The sequence below is a fragment of the Molossus molossus genome, unplaced genomic scaffold (genome assembly GCF_014108415.1).
Source record: "Molossus molossus isolate mMolMol1 unplaced genomic scaffold, mMolMol1.p scaffold_m16_p_15, whole genome shotgun sequence".
NCBI classification, from domain to species: domain Eukaryota; kingdom Metazoa; phylum Chordata; class Mammalia; order Chiroptera; family Molossidae; genus Molossus; species Molossus molossus.
In genome coordinates, this window is record NW_023425350.1 from 56047629 (window position 1) to 56068056 (window position 20428).

The window sequence follows — 20428 nt, forward strand, 5'->3', positions numbered from 1 at the left end:
TGCATTCTTCCCATTCAAGGAATTCACTCACAAGTATACAGAGATTGCATGGAGTGGTAACAGTTTTCCATTTCAAAGACATATATAAGACTCAGTGTCATACACAGTATAAGGCATCAGATACTCTCCATGAAAAGACCAGAAACTATGAAAACAAATGCCAATTAGCAAGAGCACAAAGGAAAATTTTTAGCTTGTCGCCACATCTTTTTGACTATGTGAAACTGGTTTTGCAATTCTGAGTCTGAATAGACTCCCAAATATGGGACCTGGCTTCAGGCCCAGAGAAATCTTTCTTCTCAGAGCCTCAGAGTTCCTTGTGTTTTTCAAATAGGAGTTGGAAATAAAAGCCATTTTTTTATTTCATTTTGTCACTATTAGTCCCAGATCTCTTCCTACTGCTGAAAGAAAAAATAATAAAAAGGAATAGATGGCCAGGAAAAGAGGCTTTCGTCTGGCAGTTCCCGCTCACAGTGACTGAATGATGGTTTTTCCAGCAGAAAGGAGACTTTAAATGTATCTGAGGGTCAAGTGCCTCGGATCAAGTGAAACTAGGATGGTCTTGAAAGTAGGAATAATAAAGGATATACGATGTGGCTACTCTGGAGGCACAAGACGCATACTCTTAGTGGCTAAGCTTTAAAACTTTCCCTTTATTTCTTGAAGCCGGAGGAACTAGAAAGCTGATCATCAGTGAGGTTAAGAACAGCCATTGTCATTTCAAGAAGGAACACCCATTCCTTATAAACCTGTGAGAACTTTGTAAGACTCTCAGTGCTGAACTGAACTTGAAAAATGCCATGAGAGCCATACCACATGGTGACAAATGAATCAATGTAGAAGAAGCTGGGAGACTCTAAAGTTGAAAGAGACAAGGAAACAATTAACAACAGAGAAAACAATAAATGAAAGCAAATAAAGCAGACCTTCATAAACTTAAAACCATATTTGTCACAAACAATTAAGGCTTTGAGGCTCTGTAGAACAGCACATTGCAATAGGCCTTATTTCCCATTCTCTGAGTCTTTGTTACTTTATTAATTCAAAACTTCAAAAAAATTTATAAAATTTTAAATCTACAATTAGTGATAAAGTGAAGTCAGGATGCAGATTTTCAAGACTTGAGGAGATTATCACCTTGCAGGCTGATACTACTGATGCAATATTTTTTAAATGTTAAATACAGTACTTAGGGCAAGGAAATAAAGTATCCTGACCTATAAAGACTGAGTTGGGCTGACACACAATAGAAGACTGACACGCCTTTTCTGACCCAAATTTTTAAGAGGAATCCATTTTTCAACTTGTGAAATCTAGAAATAGGTGAGAAGATGAGGAAAGATATAAAAAAATGAAACTACTTTATCACTGCCCAAATCTGATTCAAGTTTAACTGGCTTTAACAGAACTGCCTCTCTGATAAGACTAATGCTGAAGCTTTGTGAAAACTGTGACAAAAGGCAGGAAGTATTGCCTGACACATTTTACTTCAACCAAGTGAATACAAGAAATGTTTACATGTAAATAAAATATTAGGATAAAAAGGAAGAAGTATCATGAGAAACATAAATACATTTGAAAATATTTAGCACGAAGAGAGGAAAGGCAGGGAGCATGATAACTATGAGTATGATATGAATTATTGCAAAGGAAAATGGATAAGTATTCTCGATGAACATAATTAACTACAAGAAGCATAAGAACTTTAAAAGTAGCCTCTTTATGATAAAATCTCTCAACAAATACATCATAAAGGCCATATATGACAATCCCACAGCTGATATCATACTCAATGTTGAAAGGTTAAAACATTTTCTCTAAGATCAGGAACAAGACAAGGATGCTTAGTTTTGCCACTCCTATTCAGCATAGTACTAGAAGTCCTAACCAAAGAAATTAGACCAAAAAAAGACATCCAAATAGAAATAAAAGAGTAACATGATCTTATATACAGAAAGCCCTAAAGACTTCACCAAAAATCTCTTAGAACTAACAAATTCAGTAAAGTTGCTGGTACAAAATCAAAATATGAAAATGTATTATATTTTTATACACTAACAACTATCTGAGAAAGAAAGAAAATTATCCTATTTACATTAGCATTTTTATCAAAAGTAATAAAATATTTAGGAATAAATTTACCCAAGGAGATAAAAAATCTTTATGTTAAAAACTGTGAGACTTTGATTAAAGAAAGTGAAGAAAACATAAATAAATGAAAAAGTAGCCTGTGCTCATGGATTGAAAAAATTAATATTGTTAAAATATCCATACTACCCAAAGCCATCTATAAATTTAATGTAATCCCTATGAAAAGTCCAATGACATTTTTTACAGAAATAGTAAAATATCCTAAAATTCATATGGAACCACAAAAGACCCCAACTAGTCAAAGCAAGTCTGAGCAAAAAGATCAAGCTAGAGGCATCATACCTCTTGGTTTCAATTATATTACAAAGCTAAACAAATTAAAACAGTATGGTACTGACATAAAAATAGAGCAATGAAATGGAATCTAGAGCCTAGAAATTAACCCATACATATATGATTAAGTAACATTTGACAAGGGAGTCAAGAATACTTAATAGGACACCAAAGTTACAACTAGACTACAGAACAACCGTCATTCAAAACAGCCTGAAATCAAGCTGCATGGAAGTCCTACAACTACGGAATTAAAGAAGCAGCCACATGGAGACTGGTGGGAAGGGCGGAGGCAGACAGACTGGTCCCACACCCATGTGTGGTGAATAAAAATCAGGAGGCTACCTCGGCTGGGAAGGTCCTCCCTGAGGACTGAGGGGTCCCTGTCCCACACCAGGTGCCCCACTCAGGGTTCCAGTGCCAAGAAGAGAAGTCCCCATAACTTCTGGCTGGAAAAACCAGCGGGAACTGAGGCTCAGGGAGGCTGAGGCAGCTGGAGCCCCAGGCAGCTCCTTAAAGGGCCTGCGCATGAACTTATCGGACTCTCTCCCTCTAAGCTTGGAGGGGAGGCAGCTTGAGGGGTGCCAGAGACATACAGAGAAGAACTGAGCTGTTTGGCATTGGAGCAAGGGCTGGAGAGGAGGCTTTCTCAGGGACAAGCATGCTGTCAGAGGCCTTTCTTCCTTTGGTGAGCTCTTCCCTGGGGCACCAGACAGCTGCCATATCTGGGACTCCAGCAAATAGGCTCACACTGTTTGTCCCACCCTGGTGATTCCCTGATGCCCCACCCCACCCAACCTTCAGGCCCACCCAAGTTGTTGTCAGTTGCTTAACCATAGGCTTGGCCTGTCTTTGATCCTGCTTCAGATTTTCCTAAATTCTTTCCAACAAGCAGTATCTGGTCTCAAGTAGCCCCATACCTCTCATTAAGTAACACATAGAAACAAACAGAGGGAGGCAGCCAAAATGAGGAGACAAAGAAACAGGTCCCAAATAAAAGAACAGAACAAAACCCCAGGAAAAGAATTAAGTGAAATGGAGATAAGCAACCTAACAGATGCTGAGTTCAAAATACTGCTTATAAGGATGCTCAATGAACTTAGTGAGTACCTCAGCGAACTTAATGAGGGCCTCTAGAGCATAAGACCAGTCAGAAATGAAGGATGCACAGTCAGAAATGAAGGAGGCACTAACTGAAATAAAGAATAATTTACACAAATTCAATAGTAGAGTAGGTAAAGCCAAGAAGCAAACCATTGATTTGCAATATAAGGAAGCAAAAAATACCAATCAGAACAGCAAAAAAAAAAAAAAAAAAAACCAAAAAATAAGGATAGTGTAAGGAGCCTCTGGGACAACTTCAAGCATGCCAACATTCGCGTCTTGGGGGTGCCAGAAGGAGAAGAGAGAGAACAAGAAATCGAAAACCTATTTGAAACAATAATGGCAGAAGACTTCCCTAACTTGGTGAAGGAAACAGACATACAAGTCCAGGAAGCACAGAGTCCCAAACAAGATGAACCCCAAGAGGCCCACACCAAGATACATCATCATCAAAATGCAAAAGTTTCAATAAAAAGAGAGAATCTTAAAAGCAGCAAGAAAAAAGCAGTTAATTACCTACAAGGGAGTTCCCATAAGGCTGTCAGCTGATTTCTCAAAAGAAACTTTGCAGGCCAGAAGGGAGTGGCAAGAAATATTCAAAGTGATGAAAAGCAAGACCCTACAACCAAGATTACTCTATCTGCAAAGCTGTCATTTATTTATTTTTTATTTTTTTTATTTTATTTTTTTTTTTTATCCTCACCTGAGGACATTTTTCTATTTTTTGTTCAGGTAGAGTGAGAGGGGGAGAGAGGAAGAGAGAGAGAAACATCGATGTGAAAGGGACACATCGAGTGGCTGCCACCCGCACGACCAACCAGGGCCGGGGACAAACTGCAACCGAGGTACATGCCCTTAGCGGGAACCGAACCCGGGTCTCTCGGGACCGCAGGCCGACGCTCTAACCGCTGAGCCAAACCGGCCAGGGCTGCAAAGCTGTCATTTAGAACTGATGGCCATATAAAGAGTTTCCTAGACAAGAAAAAGTTAAAGGAATTCATCACCACTAAACCATTATTATATGAAATGTTGAAGGGTCTTTTTGAAGAAAAAGATAAAATATATGAACAAGCAAAATGGCAATGAATACATATTCATCGACAATGGAATCTACAAACAAAATGAACAGGCAGAACAGAAACATTCTCATAGATACAGAGAACATTTTGTTGGTTGTCAGATGGGAGGGGGGTTAGGGGAATGGGTGAAAAAGGTGAGGGGATTAAGAAGTACAAATTAATTGCTAGACTGACAAGCCTCAAAGGGAAGGGGGTTGGGGGTTGGGAAGAAATAAACCAAAGAACTTATATGCATAACCAATAGACACAGACAACAGTGTGGGAAAAGGCAGGAGGAGGGCAGGAGTGGGGAGGAGGGGGGTCAATGGGGGGGAAATGAGGAACATCTGTAATACATTCAATAATAAAGATTAAAAAAAAAAAAAATAATAATAATAATAAGGAAAGGATAGTCTCTTCAATTAATGATGTTGGTAAGAATTGGATATTCACATGCAAAAGAATGAAGTTGAACCCCTATCTTATACCACTCACAAAAATCAACTGAAAATAAATTAAAGACTGTAATATAAAACCCAAAATAGTAAAACTCTTAGAAGAAACTTTAGGGGAAAAGCTCTTAGACATGGGTCACATCAATAATTTTCTTGGATGTGACACCAAAAGCATAAGCAATGAAAGCAAAAAGAAACAAGTGAGACTATATCAAACTAAAAACCTTCTGAACAGAAAATAAAAAATCAACAAAATTAAAAGGCAATCTATGGAATGGGAAAAAATATTTTAAAAGAATATATCTGCCCTAGCCGGTTTGGCTTGGCAGTTAGAGCGTTGGCCTACGGTCCGGAGAGACCCGGGTTCGGTTCCAGCTAAGGGCATGTGCCTTGGTTGTGGTTTTTCTCTGGCCCTGGTTGGGTCGTGCGGGTGTCAACCACTCGATGTGTCCCTTTCATGGCAATGTTTCTCTCTCTCTCTCTCTCTCTCTCCCCCTCCCACTCTATCTGGACAAAATATCAAAAAGTGGCCTCAGGTGAGGATTTTTTAAAAAGCATATATCTGATAAGGGGTTAATTTCTAAAATATCTAAGAAGCTCATACAATTCAATAACAAACAAATAAATAAAATGACCTGATTAAAAATGTACAGAGGACCTGAATAGAAATGTTTCCAAAGAACACATACAAATGGCCAACAGGTACGTGAAAAGATGTTCAACATCACTAGTTATCAGGGAAATACATATCAAAATCCCAACAAGATTTCATGGCACACCTGTTATCTAAATGACAAGAGAAAAAAGGAAACCTTATGCACTGTCATTGAGAACATAAATTCATACAGCACTATGGAAAACAGTATGGAGTTTCCTCAAAAGTTAAAAATAAAACGAACATATGATCCAGCAATTCCACTTCTGGGTATATACCCGAAGGAAATGAATTCACTATCTGGAAGAAATATCTGCACCTCCATGTTCATTGCAGCATTATTCACAATAGCAAAGTCATGAAATCCACTTAAGTGTCCATCAAGGAATGACTAAATAAAGAAACTATGTATAGATGAATATTATTCAGCCGTGGGAAGAAAATCCTAACATTAGTGATGACATGGATGAACTTTAAAGGCTTTATACTAAGTGGAATAAGCCCGATAGAAAGAGAAATACTGCGTGATCTTACTTATAACCTAAAAAAGTTGGACTCACAGAAACAGAAAGTGGATTGGTGGTTCCTGGGTTGGGGAAGGGGTAGAAAAATAGGGAGATGTTGATCAAAGTGTACAAAATTTCAGTTATAAAATGGATAAGTTCTGAGGATCTAATGTGCATGATGACTATAGTTAACAATTCTGTATTGTATACTTGAAATTTGCTAAGAGAATAGACCTTAAATGTTCTCACCACACACACACACACACACACACACACACACACGGTAACTATGTGAATGAAGGATGTGTTAGCTAACTGTATGGTGATAATTATTTCACTATATATATGTATACAAATTTTTTTAAAAGGAACTTAAAAGTAGTAAAGAAAAATATCTCCCAAGAGGGTTACTTTGACCTATGGAATGCCCTCTGAAGATTTAAGATCAATTCTACTCACGATGACCCAATTAGGAGTAAGCCTATCTAGAAATAGAGGGTTAGAACCAGGGACTTCAAGAGTCCTCTGGCCTTTAGGAATTTATTTCAGCAGCATCTCTCTGCTCACACAAAGTACAATGTGCAAGTTTCTGGTCGGTGGGTGGCTTCCTGTGTATCATCATTTGAAACCCAAGTCCCTCCTATTTTGTGGCTCCAGCACCATTGTAGAGCCTCAGAATTCTTTGCTGGATCCAGTGCATCCAGTCAGCACATAGGGAGAAAGGGAGTATAAAAGAATCATGTAGAAAATTTTATGAACCAGGCAACATCACAATGCAAATGTTACTTAGGAAAGATTGCTATAATCCATTGGGCAGAACTTGGTCACATGGCCACAGCTAACTACAAGAGAGAATGGGAAAGGTAGCCCATTTATATGTCCAGGAGGCAAAAGAAATGGTGTTTTGGTGAATGCATTACAGTCTTTACTACAGTTCAATAAGTAGTTGCTGAAAGCATACAATGTGGCAGGCTCTGTGTATCCTGCTGGGACCGAAGAGAACAAGACAGACTCACTGCCTTTGAGACACAGATAATTTCACAACAGTGTGGTAAGAGCAATGATCACAACAAGCCCAGCATACACGGAAACAGAGGATGATACTTAGCCCAGCTTGGAGAAGACTTGGATATCTTCCTGGTAGATGAAACTCTTGTGCTGAACCTCAAGGTTGAGTAGAGGAGTGGGAGAAAGAGATTGGGGGAGGTGTTTTAAGCAAAAAAAAAAAAAAAAAAATGATCGGAATAGATTATTCTGTGTGGAAGAGAGCTATAAGCAATTCAATACCATTAGAATGAGAGGAATAGGCAAGAAAGAGGAGCAGTAGATGAAGCTGTGGGGACCTGTAATGGGGACCCTGGCACAATATCTAGAGGCATTTGAACATTTTCAATAAGCAACAAGAAGAAACTGGGGTGTGGGAGGGATGAACACATGGGCAGCAACACATTTAATAGAGATCAATTTGGTATCAATATTCAGGATGACTTTGAGGGAGGCAAGACTCAGAGAAGAGTTTGGAGATTTTTAAAGTTGTCCAGGAAGAAATTATAAGGGCTTGAACTATATTGTAAATGAATGATTGATGCAAGAAATATAAATAACTTAAAATTGGAAAGATTTGCTCGTTGGTTTTATGTAAGGGTTAAAAGAAGAGACTGGAATCAGTCCCAAGCTTCTAAATTAAGTAACCCTGTAACTTGTTTTGTCATAGACTGAAATAGAAACATATACCTATAAAAAAAAATATAGATAGAACAGTAGTCTGGGAGGAGATGAGTGCAGTTTGGAAAATTGTCCAGTCATATATTGTGTAACAAACCACCTCAAAACTTAGTGACATCAAACAACCCCCAATTTATTATGCTCATGGATTCCACAGGTCAAAATGTTGGAAAGGGCTCAGCAGAAACATTTGTCTATTCTATCACACCTGAGGCTTTGATTTGAAAGAATCCTATGGCTGAAATCATGAGATTTCTTCACTAACATTCTGGGTCTTTGATGGGAATGATTGGAAGGTTGAGGTTAGCATAGTAGAATGTTTAGCAGCATCCCTGCCCCCTACCTACAAGATAACAAATGCATCCCACCCATTCATTGGGAAAACCAGAATGTCTGACATTGCCAATATGGCCTGAAGGACAACTAAGTCCTGTTGGAAATGGTTGAAGAACAGTAGGCTATATGAGTCTGAAATTTAGCCAGGACTGGAGAACAACATTGCAGATCATCAGCATGTAGGAGATCATGAAGAGACATTGCAATGTACGAGATGTCTTGGGCTATTTGGAATGAGAAGACTAGAAGGTCTAGGTTAGAAGCACAGACCCATATTGAAGGAAGTAAGGAAAAAAGAGAACATTAAGAAAACTAAACAAGAAAAATCAAGAGAGAGAGTAGGAAAACCAAGAATGAAAAGGGTGGTAGAGTGGCTATTGCTAGTGTCTGTTCAACACTATCTCTACTCTCTTCTTAGACAGACCTATCTTCTGGGCCACAAGGGCTGGTCCATGGATGGCCACACTACACAAGATAGGCCAAGAATTCCTTCCCTGTGATTTTAATTTTGAACCATGAAGTAACATGTTTCCTTTTGTGCCTTTATATTGGAATGATGTAAACCCAGAAGTGCCTATGGCGCACTCTCTGCCAATGGCGAAGGTTTAGCTGAGTGGGTTTACATGTGCCACGAGGTAATAATCACCACCTGTGTCTTGCAGCACAGAAAGAGGCTCTTAAGGCAAGTTGGTTGTAGCTCTCTAAGGCACCTACACTGCCTAACGTCTTCTCAGATGTTCAACTGTCAGCTAGTGCGTTTCTGTGGAACCACAGAAGATGACCAGGGAAGCTGTACCAAAAGCATCCCTTTCATGCTGTCTTCTGAGGTAGGCAAGCTGTGAGTCTGTGCCACACACACTCACACACACACCCTGTGTGGGAGCTTGATCTGTAGCAAGCAGTCTAACACAGTACACTGGTACATGTGTGTTAGTTTCATCTAAAGTGGAAGAACATGAGATCAGCAACAGAGAGAAGCAGAGATCTGAGAGCTGAGAGACTGACAGCATGTGAGCCTTAGGACCCAGTCATCCCTGAAGCTGGAGTTAATGCTGCCCTTCCCAGTTATATAAATCAATAAATGCTCTTACGTTGAGTATCTTTCGGCTGCAAATTAAAGTGTCCTCACAGAAACTGGAACCAGGAGTGAGTGACAGACGTAATCTGTGAAACTGCTTGAGTCAAGGTAGGTAACATAGCAGTGGCCTCCCTATCTTTGGCTGAAAAGCTGGAATCCCTGGTATATAGAAGTAAAGCCGTGAGTTGAACTGCTACCTAGTGCATTTTCCCTCAGGCAAAGCCCCACCACCCTAAACATGGAAACTTTATGAACTTGATAGAAAGACATCAGGATATTGGAGAACTGGGAAAGCCAGGAGCCCTAGAGCACACCTCCACCACTGCAGTCCCAGTAGCCCCTGCCTCACAAGGGTCGTACCCCTCCCCATTGCCAGCTTTGGGTGCATTCAGGGGATGGAAGCAGCGCCCCATCGTTTCATTTGTCTATGAGACAGAGACTAAGATAGATCTGTCCATCTAAAGCCCAGGGAAACAGGGTGGGGGTGGAGAGGGATTAGGGGGAGTGGAAGAGGGCATAGAGAAATAAATGGTTACGGAAAAAATAAAATAAAGTAAAAATAAAGCCCAGGGAAACAGGACGGTTCCTTGCGTTGCTGTCAAGGGACTGAAACCACAAGGGTGGGAACACAGATTCAGAGATGGTAATTTTGGCAATTGTTACTAGTCAAGGAGGCCACCCAACATGATATAATCAGGCCAGCTATTGAGGGTTTCAAGTACACTGTACTGCCCCCTTGGCAAATAGAGATTTGTGATTGTTCACTTCTTAAGACAGCCCTCCAAGCACCTATCTCAGAGAGTAGGTTGCTAAAGCAGTAGAGACCCCAGCAGAGGAAGTCTCCAGACCATCCTCCCAGGCAAGGTGATGAAGCCAAAGGACAGGAGAGATCCTCCCAGTAGGAAGGCTTGGAAGCATCCACACAGGTTATGGAACCCACTGAGTGTCAAGAGAAGGGAGCGGACAGACAGACAGAATTCACTATTTCTATCAGGAGGCTGCTTCCTCCTCTGTAATCTATTTCTAATGTGCACAGCTCTCTCTCTCTTCCTTCCCTACCAACTTCTCTCCATATTAGGGCCACTGTCTTATTTCTAGCCTTAGGTAAGCCTTCCAGTTCTCTATCTGCTTAACAATTACTCAACTTTACAGCAATCATAACATACAGAAAATGGAAAGCCCCTAGTCACACAGGGGCCATTTTTCCATTTTCCAGTTTCTCCATTTCTACCAATTCCCCAGTTATTTGAAAGGCCTGGCAAAAGACCAAATCCACCTATATAACAGGGCTGCCATTAAAATAACCACAGAGAAAGAACTGAAATTGAAAAAGATTTTATGTAACATTTATTGTTTCCTCCCTTCCAAAATTCCAATTCTTTTCTTGGAAATACAAACTTGTTTTTTTTTAACAAAATGTTTAAAATCATGATTATCTAGAATCATAACAAAGTGTTCTTCTCTCCAAAGTAGGGGGGGGGGCACAGCTTTTATTCTTATGCAGCATTTTCAAATATCCATGTTAATATATATATTTTAATAAACTATTTAAAATAAAACCCTTCATCCTCTGAGGTTACTGACATTGTCTAGTTTACTGACACATCTCCCATAATACATAATTCTATTCATTTTCATGAGTGAAGTGGAAACTATACTAAAAAATAGGATTTTAATCCCTGAGGTGCCAGTTAAAAATGGATGACGTTGCCATTGCAACACACGATTTAAAAAATCAGCCTTAAATAATGAGCATGGATCATGTTCTCTGGATCAGAATCCCCTCCACAGCATGGGGTCATGTAGAAAATGGTGTTGACTGGGTGAAGTTCACTCTGCTGTTCTAGCCCTCATGCTATGATCATCTTTCCTTTTGCAAAGGAGTAACACGTAGTGCAGTCTGCAGAAACTTCTGAGATCCTCAGAAATCACGAGAAACCACAGTCCTGTTTCTCCAATCCCCATCCACATTGTTGGAGAGGGACTTCAGCACCATTCCAAGACCTGGAAAGGTTGATGAACCGACTTGGTTTTTCTACTTCTCCATAAATTTAGTCAAAAGGAGGAATCAGTCCTCCTGACTAGAAAACAGGGGTGTCCTGCTAGTCTCTGGAGTCCGCAGCAACCTTAGCAGAACTGCGCCCGGCTCTCGGTGCCCACCCTCCCTGCAGCCCTTCTCCCTGCCGGCGGGCAGCTGTCGGCGGTGCCGGGTCCTGCCCTGCGCCTAGTAGTAGCGGTTCAGGCTCCTGGTCCCGGGCACCTCGGGCTGGCCGTTCATCCAGATCTCCCTGATGATGCGCTCCCGCTCCTCCAGCCGCTGCGCGCGCTCCAGCTCCTCCGCCGACGCGAAGACGTTCTTGTTCAAAGTCCTCTCAAAGCGGCGGTGTCTCCTGGCCGAGATGTCAGACGCCGAGTCCGAGCTGCCATCCTCGCTGTCGCTGCTGTCGCTGCTGCTCTCCTGGTCCTGCAGGAACCTCCGGGAGCGCCGCCGCCCGCAGTCCGTGTGGCAAGAGATCCTCATCACCAGGGCAGCCAGGGTGAGGACCAGCCCGATGCACACGCCGGAGACGAAGTACAGGGCTGCTCGCTCTGGGTTTTCTGGGGGAGGACACAGAAGAGAGCGTTTGAGAGATGACCACTCCAGCCCACCTTGCACACCTCTCAGCAGGCCCCAAAGCTTTTTTAAAAATATGCTTTTATTAATTTTTTAGAGAGAGAGGAAGGGAGAGAGATACATGGATTGGCGGCCTCCTGCACCACCCCTACTGGGGGTCAGTTCACAACCTGGGCATGTGCCCTCATTAGGAATCAAACCAGGACCTCTCGGTCCATGGGAGAAGCTCAGTCTACTGAGCACACTACCAGGGCCAGATCTCAAACTTTTGTGGGGGTTTTTATTTTGTTTTGTTTTTTTTAATCCTCACCCAAGGATATTTTTCTATTTATCTTCAGACAGAGTGGGAGGGAGAGAGAGGGAGAGAAAGGGAAAGAGAGAAAGAGAAACATCAACATGAGAGGGACACATCGACTGGTCACCTCACATGGACTGGTCACCTCCCGCAGGACCCCACCCAGGGCCCCAGGGCCAGGGACAAACCACAACCAAGGCACCTGCGCTTGGCCAGAATTGAATCCACGACCCACTGGTTGCCCTGGCCAACGCTCTACCGCTAAGCCAAACTGGCCAGGGCCAGACCCTAAACTTTTATTGTTACAAATACGTATTACCATTCTGTGTGACAAATACATACTATTCAAAATATAATTACCCACCAATGGTGAATCTGGGTAAAGACTATATGAGATTCTTTTACTATTCTTGCAAATTTAACTTCGAAATTATTTCAAAATGAAAAGTTAAAACTATTTAGCACCTACTATAAGCAAGCAACTGTGCTTAGATGTCATTTGATTAAGAGATATATCTGTCTAAAGCTTATTGTAGCCTATATGAGAAAAATTGTTGCTTCTGAATTTACTCCTGCAAATCCTTGAACAAACCAGTTAATCACATTTGTAGGCAGCTCATGCGAGGGGGAGAGAGAGAGAAAACGGAAGGGACACATCGAGTGGTTGCCACCCACACAACCCAACCAGGGCCGGGGACAAACTGCAACCGAGGTACATGCCCTTAGCGGGAACCGAACCCGGTTCTCTCAGGACCGCAGGCCGATGCTCTAACCGCTGAGCCAAACCGGCCAGGGCTTACTTCTTCTTTTTTGATGACAAATTTATAAATAAAGCCAAAGTCAGATGGTCTCCTTTATGCTAAATATACCATTGCAGGCCTTATCAACAAAGGTAGGCAGCTTCTAAGATGCCCCCCACCTCTTGGTATTCACACTGTTAGGCAAGACTTTCCTTTTGAGGGCTGCACCTAGTGGGCTAGACCCAGTGACTTACTTCCAACTAATAGAATATGGCAAACGTAATGGATGAGTCCAAGATTAGCTGACATAAGACTAACTTCCAACTTACTCATGCTCTTTCTCTGGCTTCTCTCAGTTGCTCACTCTGTTGAAGACACCTGCCATGTTGCAAGCCACCTTACAGAGAGGCCCACATAGCAAGGAACTAAGCATGGCCTCTGGTTAACAGCCTGCAAAGAACTGAGTGATGTCACCGGCCATGTCAGTGAGCTTGGAAGTGAATCCCCTGGTGGAGCCTTGAGGTGACCACAGCCCTGGCCTTGCAGCAACCTTGTGGGAGATGCTGAACCAGAGAACCCAGCCAAGCCAATCCCAGACCCCTGACTCACAGATACTGAGTCATAATGAATGTATGTTGCTTTAGTCACTAAGTTTTGAGGTCACTTGCTATGGAATAATAGATAATTTATACAATCACATATTGAAAGCTAGTGTAAGCATTTTGGATGACCTTGTCAGGTTAATTTTCAGAAGAGGAATTTGAGCTCTTCCTTGGTGGGAGAAGAAAATAATCATTCTATAGCTAAGCAATATGCTTAGTGTACCAGTGATGATTTCTATATTATGTGCTCAACGGAGTAAGAGCCTTTGGGTGAACAGCTTCCCTTTCTAGGTAAGTGTGAGAACATGGGGCATGCCTGGCTTTGAGTCACAGGGCATGGTCAATCTAACAGGACCTACAATTGACACCAGCAATTTAGTTTTCCATAACCCATATACACTGGTAAGTATGAGTGTAAATATATATTGTTTTGTGGGGTTTCTTTTAAGACTATAAATGGGATCATAAATGATAAACATTTCTTTCTAAATTTAAGAATACTTCTTAGAGAGATTTTCATACATCTCAACAGTATTCTTTTTTTAAACTCCTTTTTTCATCTTTTCCCGAGGATATGTTTATTGATTTGAGAAAAAGAGAGAGAGAAAGAGAAACATCGATATGACAGAGAAACATCGATTGGTTGTGTCCCATATATGCCCCAACCAGGATAGAACCCTCAACCTAGGCATGTGCCCTGATCAGGAATCAAACCCACAAACTTTTGGTGCACAGGTCAATGCTCCAACCAACTTAGCCACCTGGCCAGGGAAGCATTATTTTTGTCTGCTGCATAGTGTTCTGTAGTATAGACCTATCAAAGTTTATTTAACCATTTCCTTATTGATAACATATAAATTGTTTCCAAATTTTCACTATTATGATCAATGCAAGAATCAGTGTATTTGTATACATCTCTTTATACACAAGCAGAATTATTTCTACAATTATCTAGAAATAGTTGCATCAAAGGGCAAAGGCATTTTGAAATTTTATGCATTCTAAACTGTACCCCAAAAGGCTCTATCAGTCTATACACAGCTTATTGAACATACGTGTTTATAACCCTTCCTTTTCTCTGAAACCCCCACCAAAATGACAGGAAAGTAAATAAAACAAATAAAAATTATAGGTACAAAGAGAAGAGTAGAGAAGAAAACAGAAAACACCAACAGTGAATACAAGGGTAATCAACAAGCAATGTCAATGCAGGAAAGGGCAGTGACATCAGCATTGGGGCATGCAAGCCACCTCTACTCTTTGTCCCCCACCTTGTTAACAACTAATTAGGCACACATCCACAAACAAAAGTTCCTCTGTGGGAGTTTTGTGTTCCGACATGTGCCCAGGGACCCAGGCCCCCTGTTCATCTGGTCATAGGCAAAAAGACCTTGGCTTGGGCTACAGTAGTAGCAGAGCCAGCAAACCTGCCCCAACCCCTCCCAGAGCAGTTTGGGGGAAACCTGGAGAGTGCTGACTTGAGAAAATACTGGCAGACAGAGAAAATTTGTGAATCCATCCCTCTAGAGGGGAGATTCTAGCACACCACTGGGGCAAGCAAACAAAGAAAATTAATTGGGATTCAGCAGAAAGGGGAAGAGAAGCTGGTGTGGCTCAGTGGATTGAGTGTCGTTCCATGGACTGAGAAAGGGGAAGAGAAACTTCTAGCACTGTGCCTCCCTTTATGTGACAAAGCATAGGCTTGACTGTCCTGTGGAGACCTCTCCATAGGGGGAAGAAGAGAGCAGTGTGTAAGTGCCCAGTTACCCCAACTATGCTGGATGCTGCAGGACAAACACATTCCTCTCCAGCAACACCTGGAGTATTGAAGCAGGAACACCATGACTGGAGGTAGGGAGGAGATCTGAAGAGGCAGGTAAAAATATCAAAGGGCATTACAATGACAGGGTTACTGCTGATTGCACTCAGGAGTTCAGCAGGAAGTCCACCCAGGAGCATCTCTACCTGCTGGCAAGGCACCCCAACACCCCAAATGCTAAACCCATATCTGCCCCCACTCTGTGGTGGCTCCTTGCACATTCTCCAAGATTGGCAGCAAGTAAGTTTGGTAAATAGAGTGCTATCAGAAAAATAGAACAGGATCTGTGGGCAAGAAAGAAACCAAAAACTTGACCTATAGTACCACCTTCTGGAAAACAAAACAGAGGTTTCCAGCAACCAGCCAGGTGAGTTGTAAAAACCAAAAAAGACATAAAAGCTTAAAAATTCTGCTATAAAAGAAGCGAGAAGTACGGAGCATGTATATAATACAAGGTCAGAGAGTACCCCAGATATAACAGGCTCAACAGTTTACTTCAAGTGAAGACAACTAGTAAAGATTTGAAGAGCTGTCCACTACATCAAAGGTAAAATCGGTAATGCAAAACTAAAAAACATGGAAAAAAATTTTATCACCAAAAGATAACAATCCTTCAAGTAACTGAACTCAAAGGCACAGAATTTTGCAATCTAGTGTATAAAAATTTAAAATAGCTGTTTTTGAGGAAACAATGAAAGACAAATATAAAAGACAATTCAGCAAAATCAGGCAATTCAACAAAATTTTTCAAAAAAACCCCTACATGACCAAAACAAGAAGTGTATCAAAGTGATAGAAACAATGAAAAACAACCAAACAAATTCTGGAGCTGAAAAATTTAATGAATGAAAAAAATCAATAAGGGCCTCTGCAGCTCGGTAGATCAAATGGAAGACAGAATAAACAACCTAGATGACAGAAATCTTGAAATAACTCAGAGGCAAACAGAAAAAATAAAATAATAATAAATGATGAAAGCTTACATGATCTATAGAATTCATTGAAACATACAAATATGAGCAAAATCAGTGTTCCAGAAGAACAGAAGAGGAAAGGGTGAGAAAGTGTATTTAAAGAAGTAATAGCTGAGAACTTCCCAAACCTGAGGAGAGAGATTTAGACATCCAAGTTCACAGAGCTAATAGCTCATCCTTTTATCTCAATGCAAAAAGACTTTCTCCAAGACACATTATAATGAAACTGTCAAAAATCAAAGAAAATGAAAGAATCCTAAAAGCAGCTGAGAAAATATTGTAACCTCCAAAGGAATCCCCATTAGGCTATCAGCAGACTTTTCAACAGAAACCCTACAAGCCAGGAAAGTAGAATGACATATTCAAAGTGTTGAAAGAAAAAAAAATTGTCAGCCAAGAATAGTCTATCTGGGAAAGTTGTCTGGATATGAAGGAGAAATACTTTTTCCAGAGAAACAAAAGCTGAGGGAGTTCATCATGATTAGACCTGCCTTGCAAGAAATGCTGAAAGGAGTTCAAGCTGAAATTAAAATATGCTAATCAGTGACATAAAAACATATGAAAGTATACAACACACTGGAACAGGCAAATACTGTCAGACTTAGAAAACTCTAGTTCTGTAATAGGATAGTGTGTTAACCTAAGGGAAAAGATTATTAAAAATAACTTTAATGCCCAGCCAGTGTGGCTGAGTGGATTGAGCATCATCCCATGGACTGAGAGATCCCGATTCAATTCCCAGTCAGGGCACATGGCGGGGTTGTGGGCTTGATCCCCAGTGGAGGGCATGCAGGAGGCAGCCAATTGATGATGTTTCTCTCTCACATCAATGTTTCTCTCTCTCCCTTCCTCTCTCTCTAAAAATGAATGAAAACATATTAAAAAGTAAACTTTAACTACTATAATCTGTTAATAGATACAATATAAAAAGAGGTAAATTGTAACAGCAACAATATAAAGAGGGAAGTCAAAGGGTAGAGCTTTTGTATGCAACTGAAAGCCTTCAATCTTTCACTAATGTGTAAGATGTTAGCTGCGGGTTTGTCATTTCTGATTTCATTATATTGTGGTATGTTCCTTTTATATCCAATTTGTTGAGGGTTTTATCATCATAGGAAGTTGCAGTTTGTCTAATGCTTTTTCTGTGTATATTGAGATGATCAAGGACAAAGAAGGAAGAAGGATAAATCACTATCTCAAAGAGACACCTGCAATCTTATATTCATGGCAGCATTATTCACAAAAACCAATACCTGGAAACAACCTAAGTGTGTCCATCAGCAGATGCATGAATAAAGAAAATGTTATATATATATGACATTTATATATAATTTAGCCATAAAAGAGAGAGAGAAAATACTGCCATTTGTGACAACATTAATAGATTTTGGGAGCATTATGCTAAAACTGGGATACATTAGCAAATATAAGTACTATATCATATCATTAATATGTGGAACCTAAAAACATTGAACTCATTAAAACAGAGTAGAATGATGATTACCAGGGGCTGGAGGGACAGGGAAATCAGGGAGATATTGTTTAAGAGAAACACATTTTCAACTAGTAGATAAGTCCCGGAGATCTAATGTAAAGCACAGTGATTATAGATTGTATTATAGACTTCCAAGTTGCTAACAGAGTAGATCTTAATTGTTCTCAGTGCAAAACAGTGATAATAATTATGTGATTTGATAGAGGTGTTAGTTAATGTGATAATGGTACTCACATTGCAATATAGAGATGTAGCAAATCAACACATAGTCACCGTAGATCTACATATTATATATCAATTATGTCAATAAAAATAAATGAATGAATGAATGCAGTGAAGGAGGCTGAAACTGACTCTGTCCAGTTGATAGTCAAGAAACACTGAGAGAATTGAGAGAGCTCCTGTCTTGAGAAGCTTAACATTCCAGAAGGGAAGCTGCCCATCAGTTCCAGTACCAAAGGAAGTACTACAATAGAAGTTTGAAGAGGGATCTCTGGAAACACAAAGGTGAAGTTGAGATATGGAGATCTGAGAGAGCTTTCTAGAAAAGATTTGCAAACCAATGCTTTTACCAGACAGAGTGGAAAGCCATCAGGCAGACCTGCATTTAAAGCCTCATCGAAGCCTCAACTTTCAAAGATAACACTACCTACCTACCCTGCTGGATTATAGTAAAGGTTAAAGGTATTACAAATGACCAGCATAAAGGAATTATGCCAGATCCTGGAACAAAGAGGCATTAAATAAATGATAGTTCACTGTTTTCTTTCTTTCCTTCCTTCTTTTCTTCTTTCTTTTTCTTTCTTCCTTCATCCACCTATCATCTATCTATCTATCTATCTATCTATCTATCTATCTATCTATCTATCTCTACCTCTATCTCCCTCCTTCCCATCCATCCATCTAGTCTACCTGTTTTCCTCCCTCTTTCCTGCTGTACTTTCTTTTGTTTTCAATATTTTAGAGATTTTAGAGAGAGGTAAAAGGAGAAGGAGAGAGAGATAGAAACCGCTGAGAGAGAACATTGACTGGCTGCCTCCTGCATGCCCCACACTGGGAATTTGGCCCACAACCTGGGCATGTGCCCTGACTGGGAATTGAACCAGAGACCTCTTGGTGCATGGGTTGATGCTCAACCATTAAGCCACACCAGCCAGGCTCCTGCTCTACTTTCTTTCCTTCCTCTTCTCATCCCACCCTCTCGTCCCTCTGAGTGTCTGTCTCTGTCTTCTTTCATAACCTGTCCTTACCCCACTTATTAAAAAGGTTAATTTTAAAAATGGTTACTGAACTGAGCCTTGGAAAACGCTGTCCTCCCTCTAGCTTAACTAGTCCATCCTGTCCTGCTACCCGATCAGAAAACATCCTCTTCTGCCTATAGCAATCTCAGACATGGATTCCCAGAGAAGTCCAGGAAAGGCAACCACAGAGTACAAGGCAATTTATTGGGCTTCACCGGGTCCTGAGCAGGTGACTCAGGGCTGATTTTCAGAGCTGATATAAATTGTGTTGTTTTTCTTCATCATTCTTCTGCAAACATCAAAACTGTAGTTCTATCGTGGTTATTTTTTCTCTTCTCTGCTCCAGGTCACTTCCTCTTGGCCAGTGATCTACCCTGGTCTTGAGATTCAGACAGCTGTTAATTGCCCAGGAAGCAGAGTGGGGAGGGCTATTGTCATTGTTTTCCCTCAATAAATAAAAATAAATGTATTGCTGTATCTTGCTTCCTGCAGGATCATTGTTTTCCTGAGCAGGAAGAGGCTCTATGTAGAGGTCCTGGGGCTAATATCATTTGCACTCTTGGAGGTCAGATCATGCCCTGCAGACTCTACAGGACAGAGAGCAACACCAGTCCGGGCCAGGTCCGCTGGTCACTCTGCAAGTGGAACCTTTTCCCTGCCTGAACTTTCTTATTGGCCCCAAAGCTCGAGATCCCTTCAGTAGAAAGAAAAAAGTTTTAAAAATAATCACTGGTGTTTGTGTGGAATCAGGGAGCATTCAGCATAATCCCTTCTCTGAATTTTTAAGGCACTGTGGGATGTTTCTTTCTGGGGTTCTGCCCTTCCCCATGAAAAGTGAAGACTCCCAGTAATTCTCCTGCTCTCCCTGAAATGCTTCCTGCTCCTTCTATCCCTGACTCCCTGACTTGCTCCCTCTCAGGAAGAAGGAGCATTGGAGAAACTGTCCCCACTAAGCAGGTTGTAGCATATGTTCCTTTGTTTTCACCTCTTTCATTGTCCCCTCTCTTCCCTTATCCCCCACCCCTCGTTCCCAGCTATAAGCACCCCAGAAGAGGCTGTCCATTACCCTACCATCATTCTGCTCCATCCACTCCCTTTTCTTCACCTATAGTGGTACAGACCTGCAATTCTACAGCCCTAGGACTCAGGGGATCTAGACAGAAGCCCTGGCCCGTTCTCTGATCTGGCTTAACCTCTGCAGAAGCTGAGGCTGTATTCTGATGCTTTTCTGGCTCCTTTGAGTCTGAAAGGGAGGAAGAGCATGATTAATTGGCTCCTCCAAACTAGGCGGCACTTTATGTAGTTGT

At 41.1% G+C, this 20428-nt stretch overlaps 1 protein-coding gene across 1 annotated transcript in view; it reads right to left on the bottom strand.

Moving 5' to 3' along the window:
• Positions 1 to 10862: 10862 nt before the first annotated feature.
• The window catches only part of EVA1A (eva-1 homolog A, regulator of programmed cell death), a 55012-nt gene continuing 45446 nt past the window's right edge, over positions 10863 to 20428 (bottom strand). Inside the window, exon 4 of the mRNA XM_036263213.1 lies at positions 10863 to 11939. Coding sequence (XP_036119106.1) covers positions 11566 to 11939 — 374 coding nt within the window. The 3' untranslated portion in view covers positions 10863 to 11565. The remainder of the gene's footprint in view (positions 11940 to 20428) is intronic.